General features: G+C 41.7%; 2 protein-coding genes across 7 annotated transcripts in view; both read right to left on the bottom strand.

Annotated features, from left to right (window-relative positions):
• LOC131937390 (uncharacterized) overlaps positions 1-7,411 on the bottom strand; it is a 33,816-nt gene extending 26,405 nt beyond the window's left edge. For 2 of the 4 annotated variants that reach the window (XM_059294778.1, XM_059294783.1), the window contains exon 1: positions 6,100-6,457. The gene's annotated coding sequence lies outside the window, so the exon portion shown is untranslated. Of the gene's footprint in view, positions 1-1,593; positions 1,694-6,099; positions 6,458-7,286 lie in introns of those variants that run through there. The other 2 variants (XM_059294779.1, XM_059294782.1) reach the window with 2 other exon arrangements.
• A 101-nt stretch (positions 7,412-7,512) lies between these two features.
• LOC131937391 (S-crystallin SL11) overlaps positions 7,513-12,087 on the bottom strand; it is a 39,798-nt gene continuing 35,223 nt past the window's right edge. For 2 of the 3 annotated variants that reach the window (XM_059294786.1, XM_059294784.1), the window contains one exon: positions 7,513-8,689. In XM_059294786.1, the coding sequence (XP_059150769.1) occupies positions 8,519-8,689 (171 nt within the window). In that variant the 3' untranslated portion in view covers positions 7,513-8,518. The remainder of the gene's footprint in view (positions 8,690-12,087) is intronic. The other variant, XM_059294785.1, reaches the window with a different exon arrangement.

The raw sequence follows: 12,087 nt of genomic DNA, 5'->3' as shown, positions 1-12,087 counted from the left end.
AATTCACACTCAATGTTTTCAGCACTAGGCATATCAGTCACACAACTCAAGTGTAACAATTCACACTCAATGTTTTCAGCACTAGGCATATCAGTCACACAACTCAAGTGTAACAATTCACTCAATGTTTTCAGCACTAGGCATATCAGTCACACAACTCAAGTGTAACAATTCACACTCAATGTTTTCAGCACTAGGCATATCAGTCACACAACTCAAGTGTAACAATTCACACTCAATGTTTTCAGCACTAGGCATATCAGTCACACAACTCAAGTGTAACAATTCACACTCAATGTTTTCAGCACTAGGCATATCAGTCACACAACTCAAGTGTAACAATTCACACTCAATGTTTTCAGCACTAGGCATATCAGTCACACAACTCAAGTGTAACAATTCACACTCAATGTTTTCAGCACTAGGCATATCAGTCACACAACTCAAGTGTAACAATTCACACTCAATGTTTTCAGCACTAGGCATATCAATCACACAACTCAAGTGTAACAATTCACTCAATGTTTTCAGCACTAGGCATATCAGTCACACAACTCAAGTGTAACAATTCACACTCAATGTTTTCAGCACTAGGCATATCAATCACACAACTCAAGTGTAACAATTCACTCAATGTTTTCAGCACTAGGCATATCAGTCACACAACTCAAGTGTAACAATTCACACTCAATGTTTTCAGCACTAGGCATATCAATCACACAACTCAAGTGTAACAATTCACACTCAATGTTTTCAGCACTAGGCTGGCTACAATCTGCTCAATGGGTTGATCTTTATTGGTTCCTTATAAACAATACTAAAGTGTTTTTGATTTTTTAAACTTAAAATCATTATAAACAATACAAAAGAAAGTACAGAAAATCATAGCAATCTTGTATATTTTATGTTGCCAAATGGATCTACCTCTAGCACTCTACCTTCTAGATGTTACTAGAGCTAGATTTTACCCACGTTATACTATAGTCAGTGAAACCACTTTGAGTAAACTGTTGTAGGATATACCTTTTGTTAACTAAATTATTTCAATCCCTAAATCATTCAATTGACATCAGTCCACAAATAAGATGCAAGCAAGAAGAATCTACCTGATCTTGATTAGAAGACAGACTAAAATATTGAAATTTAATACCTGGGCTCATAAAAATTATTATTTTAAAGGAGACCAACCAGGTAAGTCTTCAAATACGTTAAAAATTCTGTGCTATGTTCATAAAATAAATGTGCTTATAAGAGCTTTATTGTGAGGTTTTTGTCAGATTTTACTAAAGATAAGATGCAATCAATAATTTTTATATTTTTTGATAACAAAATTTTCAAAAGCCTAAAACAATTAGATTTTTTCATTTTACAACTGAAAATGTAAACAAAAATGTCATAACTAGGTCATAAGGGTTAAAAGAAGGAAAATTATTTTATTTTTTAAAAAATTATCCGCTCAGTTTTGAGTACTCAAAAAAGTGGGGTAATCAAAGATCAGCCACTGAGTTACTGTCTTAACAAATGTCTTACTGAAGAGAAACTTCAGGTTAAAATTTAGGCTAGATTTAAAAAGATTTAAATAATAGCCCTAACCCTATGAACCCTAAGCTCCTGATGCAAAAATCCCTGTTTCCCTGGCCTCCTGAGGAAAAAGTACTGTAATGTTTTCCCTGCCACTAAATGTAATGTTTTCCTTCTACAGTTTCTTGCACTCAGTCACAGAGGATCAAAAAAGAAGAATAAGTCGTCTGTAGTCAATCTTTATTGGACCATGTGAGCAGTACAGTTTTTTTCTTGACCGGGGATTGCCTGTGTAGCTTGCATCTAAGAAGACTATTGCGCCAACATGTGTGCTGCTTAAATGACTGGCTAGGGCCGTCATTTCTCTGTAGACCCTTCTTTTAGACATAGGTAGGTGTGGCAAACTTGACACAACTTTTATTTTACTTTTTTAATGGCCTATCTTTGTATGCCATTTTGGTGAGAGATTTGTGTTGTACTTGTATTACACACAAGTGTTCCATTTGAATCCTTAGTCCAAAGAATGCCTTTATCTCTAGTGCTGTAGCTGCATAATAATTCTTTGTAAAATAATTTTTTACCTATTCAGCTTGTCTATTTTGTCTGCCCACAAAAGTTATGCCAGAAAATATTGTTTAAAAAACAATTCTAAAAAGTCAGTGCAATATGAACCAGTATATTTTTAGGACCAGTTAGTTCAACCAAGGTTCTATCATCTGCCAACATCAAATCCATTAGCAGGCGACCATCCTGTATCTAATTTGTTTGGTGCCTGGTTACTAGGGATTAGTCCCCTTTCATGCCAGTTGCCTGGTTACTAGGGATTAGTCCAGTTGTCTGGTTACTAGGGATTAGTCCCCTTTCACGCCAGTTGTCTGGTTAGTAGGGATTAGTCCCCTTTCACGCCAGTTGTCTCCAGAAGGACCAGGACTAGGAACTGTTTCCTCATCTATAGAACTTGCTGTCATTCATCTGACTCCAGGGAACAGGGCATTCCCCCCCCCCCCCCACCATCAATTACCCCCCGGAGTAATTACCCCCCCTGTCCAGTAGGACATAACCCCCCCCCCCCTCCCCCCCGGACAGGGTTAGAGTTAGGACTAGGTTTAGGGTTAGGGCTAGGGTTAGGGCTAGGGTTAGCATTGTTTTAAGTTTTAGGCTGAGGTGGATGCTTCGGTTTTGGTCTTTTTCTTAAGGTTAGAATTAAAGTAGTATATAGGTAGAGAATTCTAATTAGAGTTAGGATTTAGGATTCTAACTTGGGGGGGGGGGGGGTTAATTCCCCTGGAGGGTAATTGACAGGGGGGTAAATACGGGGGGAAATGTCCGGATGATAATGTCTTGTAGCCCTGACTCACAAACCAAAGCCACTGCTTGTTCCAATGTTTTTGTTTAGAATGCACATTTGTCAATGTCAAAACATCTTTTCATTATATAATATAGAAATGAAAAATTAAAGAATCAACCAACTTTATTCGCACACACAGGAACTCACCGGTAAACAAATTGTACTTTTTACATCCTTTTTTAATGGCGCATCTATCTGGGGTAAAGTGTCTTAGGCCAATTTATCTGTCGGCTGGGGCACAGAGCTTTAAGACATGGAGCGCAAAAGCGGTACCTTGCGTTAAAAGGGTTAACCCTTAACTGCAGACTGTCACGTTTTCGCGACATACAGATTTTGCACTTAGCATATGCGCGTAGGTACATTCATCCTACTGCTGCCGGTCGTTGTGTATTGGGTACATCCAGACTGTCATATCGGTACCACTGTTTACATAAATAAGTCAAAGATTTACAATGGTCTTGGCCTCTATATGACAATACACATCAGAACGTTACAGTCCATGCTGCAGGTGAAGTAGTTCATTGACCTTGGCATATGGAGAGAGAGAGCAATACTGGAATAAAGTGCACATGTTGCTGGGTGTTACTGTAGTGTAGTAGAACCACCACAGCAATGTTCAAAGTACCCATCCATAAGAGGTATACATTAAGCAGGTGCAGCTGAGTTATGTAACTGTATGCCCGAACTACTAAAACTATACTTTTCATCAATTTTACAAGTAAGGCTACATCTCATTAAATGTCCATATGTTTAGTTTGTGATATTCTATTCTTTCTGCATGGATATTTAGAGAAACACATATCAATAAAAATAGTAAAATGATCCGGACTAAAAAAAACGTAAATACTGTTTGCATCAAAAATGTGTCCAAATTTCAAAATAACTATATACCTCAAATTCAGAGTCAGCATAATGAGAGAAAATGAGAGAAAATAAGCACAAATAATTTTTTTCAAGATTGGAACACAATTCAGGCATTAAAGGGTTAAACTGCCTTTGACACAAAACATTTTTTTCAAGTTCTCTGAATCAATGCATTTGCAACTTTCACAACATTGATTTTAAAATATTAAATTTCTGAAATGTTTTTAGGCCTAAGTGTCTTTTAGTTTTTTTTACAGCTACTATTCACTACTATGGGGGCAAAATTGACAAAAACCATATTTTTATCCATGCCAACATTTTGTGAAAGGCCTTGTCTGGTGCTATTTCTATATCCTTGACGTCACTACACTCATACATTAAAAATCTTGTCAACACCATGTATACAGTTGTGTGTTGATAAATACATGCTGTGACGAGCATACTTTACTTTTCCATTTCCCTTCATACTAACTTGGTCTATGTCTAGCAAAAATAGATAGTAGCCAGAAGAACTCTCCCTTTAGTTGCATGGAGATGGAAAATACAAGAACATAGGGAAAATACAAGAACATAATGTCTGTTAAATTCAAGGTAAAGCAGAACATTTCTGAATTGGGGTCTTAAAGGAAACAGCTTAATTATTGCTCCTATTAAACATTGTTCTAGTTCTTACGACTTTAGACATTAGTGTTCTAATCGTCTTATTTGACTAGGCCGAGATCTAGAATCTAGTTGTCGCAAATCTTCAGCATGTTTTTTTTCTGTTTTTTAAAAACATTACTTACTACACTTGACTTTATTATTAATATTTAGAGACTGACTATTGCTACTTTTCTGCCAATTAAACTTAAAATTTAGTTAAAGTATTAATTAAATGTACTTGACTTGCTTTTATTTCAATGGTAACATAAACTATGGTTTACAGTAATGTATGTTTAGGAAACTCAACAATTTCCGATGCTATATTGTGAAATTACCTAGAAGCTAGATCTAGCTACTAGCTAGACAAGAATTGGGGTATTTTTTTATACCAGTGTCCAATAATAGAATCTAGAAATCTCGATCTTCTTAGAAAAAGGGATGTTAGGTTACTAGTAGTTAACTAAAATACACACATGGCTAGTCGAGATTGCAAAACTGCAAACAATCTAGATCTAGATCTAACATCGAGTAGACAAACAGCTAATATATTATAATACGAGCTGACCCGTGGCATATCATACGCCCCTATTTAGTTGTTTTATTTTCTACTTTTCAGTAATTCATAATTTGTGAATTCGACAGTACCAATGCTGCCACTGAAAATATTTGCTTTAAAACACTATCAGTAAGTCATTAAGAACGATACTACCCCCACCCTCCTTTCCCCCAACCTCTACCCTACACCCCCCCCCCCCCCCCGTGAAAGCAGCCTCCTCTTAGTTACCTCCCCTAAGTTTAAAATCATTTCCAACTAAATTATCTGCCCCTAATAGCCGTCACAAAACCCAGCTCTACAATTGTAAACATTTAGCGTGAACCACAGCTCACCAGACCATGTAGGGGTGGGGTGGTGGGGAGCGCGCTTACAGCTTGTTTTCTAGCGTCTCCAAGTAGAGAATTATATATATATATATAGATTAAACTAAACGGTAATCTATCATTTTAGGTACATAAAATCGCTCATTGCTAGTAATGACGAAAAAGTTACCTCATTGTCAAGGGTTTAAAAGAAGTAGATCTATATAGTTATAGTATATTGTGATATATTTGTGTCAAATATTATCGATAAATGAATAATAAACCTAAATCAATGTCTAAATATATCAATATAGGCCAGAAATTAACTTTAAACAGCAGTGTTTGCAAACACGATTCGCTATATATATAAACAACAGCCATTTGTAAAATAGAGTGGCTTCCCCTGATTCTCGCGCTATAAGTTTACAAAAAAAAAACTTTAACAAGATGGCTGCTATAGTAAATGAACATGGTTGAATCTGTTGGAAACATCGCTAGTCTTCATGTGTCATTTATTACTGAAAAGTTTTGTTTAAAAACAGGTACATGACATAAATAAATGAAAAAAGTAAACATTTTTGTATTTTTCAAAACATAAATTGATAAATCCTCAAAATGTGAAATAATTATTAAAATTTAAGGAGTCACCTGTTTTTCATATTAATAGTCGCGGGCGATTTTACGTACCTTAAACGATAGATTACCAACTAAACTCACTAATCAGTGACTAATCACAACACTGAAACAGCAAGTGCAAACACATCTCTTTGTTTTTTATTTTTTGGAAAGTCAGCTATTAGATTCTATAGGACATCGGTATCCTTAATCATCCCTAAAATCTACCGCTTTGATGAGTTTCAACAAACCTGTTGCAATCCAATTAGTGATTAGATAGGCATTTACAGTACTTATTAGTTTGCATCCCTTGCCTTAGGGAGGTTTAAAATCAATCACACAGTATTCCGCCCACTAAACCGGAAGCAGCCATGTGCAACAATAGAACAAGGGATCCGTCATTATAATAAAGAATTTGGGAGGTGTTCCTTTTAAATTCCTTTATTCTACGTCATTCTAAGTGAAGAGGAAAAGTTTTATTTGATTTCTGTTACACTTGTCAGTAAAATGTTTTTCTTTAAATTAGCTCCTCTTAGTAATGTAAACGAACTATGAAGGCTATAAATAATGACTTAGTCTTGTCTTGATACGTCTTGTCTGGGAGTACAAAAAAATAGAACGTATCTATATATATAATTCTCTTCTTCGAGCCGTTAGAAAACAAGCTGCAAACGCTCTCCCTACATCCCCACCCCTACATGGTTTTAGTGAGCTGTGTTCACTCTAAATGTTTACAAGCAGAGCCAACGATTTTAAACGTAGGGGGGGGAGGAGGGGGGGGAGGGAAGGAAGGGGGGGGGTTATGGTCCTTAACGAGCTACTTATAGTGTTTTAAAGAAATATTTTCAGTGTCAGCGTTGGTACTGTCGAATTCACAAATTATGAATTATTGAAAATTAGAAACAACTAAATAGCGGCGTATGTTATGACGCGGGCCGGCTCGTAATTTTAATTTTACTTAATCTAGTTCTCCTTAATCCAATTGTACTTATTCCAGTTGCTTAAATTATTGTACTTTACTCCTTTGTTCCATTTTACTACACTTGTCATAATCTACTACAACTGCTCTACTTTACTGTCTTTGATCTAACTCTTGTGAACGTGTTATAAAGTACAGGAAAATTCGGACATCTTTAGATCTATATTTTGTTCTTGTTGGTGAAGGCATGCTAGTGAACCAAAATTAGGTCATTATCCCTATGAGGTCAATACTTTTAATTATAGACCATCTATGTAAGTGTAGTTTATTTGGTGTTTTTAATTGGAAACATTGGCCTAACTTTGCAAGCAAGTAAACAGAGAGCCGATTAACGTGTATAGTGTATTGTGTGTGTTGTGTGAGTGTGTTGTGTTGTGTTGAATAAGTGTGTTGCTAGTGCGATTTGTTATAGTATTGCGGTGTGTGTGTGTGCGCGCGGGAATTAAATGTGACATTTACCTCTGTCCGTACAATGTTGTCTTTGAGTCACCACGGTTAGGAAAGTTGGCTCATCAGATAATAACAGTCAGCACTCCACCGCCAGTAAAAAGAATGCTTAAGTGGACGCTCAAAAACAGTGTAGGTTGCGAGGTGGGGCACTGTTGCGAGCGGTCCAATGGGGTTCTATTATATAGCGCTATTTAGCTTGAGATTTTTCATAGATTCTTACAAAAAAATGTAGACCTTACAATTTTCATTCATTTATTTTCCCACCAATCAAGAAACAAGTTTGTCAACAAATGGGCGACTACTCTTTCAGCTGACAACAACTTAAAGAAGTTTCCCACACCACCCCTCTCTTTTTCTCAGCTGTTCAAACGTATAGGTAGCCAGTCTTTTAGCAAAGTATTGTTAGCACTACAAGCCAATCTATCAACCTTGTATTGTTAACATTACAAGCCAATCTATCAACCTTGTATTGTTAGCACTACAAGCCAATCTATCAACCTTGTATTGTTAGCACTACAAGCCAATCTATCAACCTTGTATTGTTAACATTACAAGCCAATCTATCAACCTTGTATTGTTAGCACTACAAGCCAATCTATCAACCTTGTATTGTTAACATTACAAGCCAATCTATCAACCTTGTATTGTTAACATTACAAGCCAATCTATCAACCTTGTATTGTTAACACTACAAGCCAATCTATCAACCTTGTATTGTTAACACTACAAGCCAATCTATCAACCTTGTATTGTTAACACTACAAGCCCATCTATCAACCTTGTATTGTTAACACTACAAGCCAATCTATCAACCTTGTATTGTTAACACTACAAGCCAATCTATCAACCTTGTATTGTTAACACTACAAGCCAATCTATCAACCTTGTATTGTTAACACTACAAGCCAATCTATCAACCTTGTATTGTTAACACTACAAGCCAATCTATCAACCTTGTATTGTTAACACTACAAGCCCATCTATCAACCTTGTATTGTTAACACTACAAGCCAATCTATCAACCTTGTATTGTTAACACTACAAGCCAATCTATCAACGTTGTATTGTTAACACTACAAGCCAATCTATCAACCTTGTATTGATAACACTACAAGCCAATCTATCAACCTTGTATTGTTAACACTACAAGCCAATCTATCAACCTTGTATTGTTAACATTACAAGTCCATCTATCAACCTTGTATTGTTAACACTACAAGCCAATGGCGCGAGGTCATGTGTCAGAACTCTGTTGGTTTTCTGCGCGCCACGTAGTCTGCGATTCTCTGTGAGCTGGAGACTCTGGCGAATAGATCCTTGACCTCCGTGCAGTTGTCGACCAGACCTGTGACCTTGAGACGGTTCTCGAAGCTCGTGATGCTGTTCCACACAACTAGGTCAGCTAAGGTCATCTGAGGACAGATGGTTTTACACCACGTGACAAGATGGTCAGATTATGTCGTCACATCTGGTCACACTGACACACACACACATCTAGTGACACACATTCAACTATTCACATACTCACACACTAACATGGTCACACACTCACCTGGTCACACACTCACCTGTTCACACACTCACCTGGTCACACACTCACCTGGTCACACACTCACACACTCACCTGGTCACACATTCACACACTCACCTGGTCACACACTCACCTGGTCACACATTCACACACTCACCTGGTCACACACTCACCTGGTCACACACTCACCTGGTCACACACTCACACACTCACCTGGTCATACACTCACCTGGTCACACACTCACCTGGTCAAACACTCACCTGGTCACACACTCACCTGGTCACACACTCACCTGGTCACACACTCACCTGGTCAAACACTCACCTGGTCACACACTCACCTGGTCACACACTCACCTGGTCACACACTCACACACTCACCTGGTCATACACTCACCTGGTCACACACTCACCTGGTCACACACTCACACACTCACCTGGTCACACACTCACCTGGTCACACACTCACCTGGTCAAACACTCACCTGGTCACACACTCACCTGGTCACACACTCACCTGGTCACACACTCACACACTCACCTGGTCATACACTCACCTGGTCACACACTCACCTGGTTACACACTCACCTGGTCACACACTCACCTGGTCACACACTCACCTGGTCACACACTCACCTGGTCACACACTCAACTGGTCATACACTCACCTGGTCACACACTCACCTGGTCACACACTCACCTGGTCACACACTCACCTGGTCACACACTCACCTGGTCACACACTCACCTGTTGACACACTCACCTGGTCACACACTCACCTGGTCACACATTCACACACTCACCTGGTCACACACTCACCTGGTCACACACTCACACACTCACCTGGTCACACACTCACACACTCACCTGTTCACACACTCACCTGGTCACAAACTCACCTGGTCACACACTCACACACTCACCTGGTCACACAATCACACACTCACCTGGTCACACACTCACCTGGTCACACACTCACCTGGCCACACACTCACCTGGTCACACACTCACACACTCACCTGGTCACACACTCACACACTCACCTGGTCACACACTCACCTGGTCACACACTCACCTGGCCACACACTCACCTGGCCACACACTCACCTGGTCACCCACTCACCTGGTCACCCACTCACACACTCACCTGGTCACACACTCACACACTCAACTGGTCACACACTCACCTGGTCACACACTCACCTGGTCACACATTCACACACTCACCTGGTCACACATTCACACACTCACCTGGTCACACACTCACCTGGTCACACACTCACCTGGTCACACATTTACACACTCACCTGGTCACACACTCACCTGGTCACACACTAAACTGGCCACACACTCACCGGGTCACCCACTCACACACTCACCTGGTCACACACTCACACACTCACCTGGCCACACACTCACCTGGTCACATACTCACCTGGTCACACACTCACACACTCACCTGGTCACACACTCACCTGGTCAAACACTCACCTGGTCACACACTCACCTGGTCACACACTCACCTGGTCACACACTCACCTGGTCACACACTCACCTGGTCACACACTCACCTGGTCACACACTCACCTGGTCACACACTCACCTGGCCACACACTCACACACTCACCTGGTCACACACTCACCTGGCCACACACTCACCTGGTCACACACTCACACACTCACCTGTCACACACTCACCTGGTCACACACTCACACACTCACCTGGTCACACACTCACACACTCACCTGGTCACACACTCACCTGGCCACACACTCACCTGGCCACACACTCACCTGGTCACACACTCACACACTCACACACTCACCTGGTCACACACTCACACACTCACCTGGTCACACACTCGCCTGGTCACACACTCACCTGGTCACACACTCACCTGGTCACACACTCACCTGGTCACACACTCACCTGGTCACACACTCACACACTCACACACTCACCTGGTCACACACTCACCTGGTCACACACTCACCTGGTCACACACTCACCTGGCCACACACTCACCTGGTCACACACTCACCTGGTCACACACTCACCTGGTCACACACTCACCTGGTCACACACTCACACACTCACCTGGTCACACACTCACACACTCACCTGGTCACACACTCACACACTCACCTGGTCACACACTCACCTGGTCACACACTCACCTGGTCACACACTCACCTGGTCACACACTCACCTGGTCACACACTCACCTGGTCACACACTCACCTGGTCACACACTCACCTGGTCACACACTCACACACTCACCTGGTCACACACTCACCTGTCACACACTCACCTGGTCACACACTCACACACTCACCTGGTCACACACTCACACACTCACCTGGTCACACACTCACCTGGCCACACACTCACCTTGTCACACACTCACCTGGTCACACACTCACCTGGCCACACACTCACCTGGCCACACACTCACCTGGTCACCCACTCACCTGGTCACCCACTCACACACTCACCTGGTCACACACTCACACACTCACCTGGTCACACACTCACCTGGTCAAACACTCACCTGGCCACACACTCACCTGGTCACACACTCACACACTCACACACTCACCTGTCACACACTCACCTGGTCACACACTCACACACTCACCTGGTCACACACTCACCTGGTCACACTATCACCTGGTCACACACTCACCTGGCCACACACTCACCTGGTCACACACTCACCTGGTCACACACTCACACACTCACACACTCACCTGGTCACACACACCTGGTCACACACTCACCTGGTCACACACTCACCTGGCCACACACTCACCTGGTCACACACTCACCTGGTCACACACTCACCTGGTCACACACTTACCTGGTCACACACTCACCTGGTCACACACTCACACACTCACCTGGTCACACACTCACACACTCACCTGGTCACACACTCACACACTCACCTGGTCACACACTCACCTGGTCACACACTCACCTGGTCACACACTCACCTGGTCACACACTCACCTGGTCACACACTCACCTGGTCACACACTCACCTGGTCACACACTCACACACTCACCTGGTCACACACTCACCTGTCACACACTCACCTGGTCACACACTCACACACTCACCTGGTCACACACTCACACACTCACCTGGTCACACACTCACCTGGCCACACACTCACCTTGTCACACACTCACCTGTTCACACACTCACCTGGCCACACACTCACCTGGCCACACACTCACCTGGTCACCCACTCACCTGGTCACCCACTCAC

The sequence above is a fragment of the Physella acuta genome, unplaced genomic scaffold (assembly GCF_028476545.2).
Source record: "Physella acuta isolate Inbredline_101_S28 unplaced genomic scaffold, ASM2847654v3 ptg000209l, whole genome shotgun sequence".
In the NCBI taxonomy this organism is placed as follows: domain Eukaryota; kingdom Metazoa; phylum Mollusca; class Gastropoda; family Physidae; genus Physella; species Physella acuta.
The sequence above is the reverse complement of the archived record's forward strand: the minus strand, read 5'-3'. Positions and strand labels throughout refer to the sequence as shown.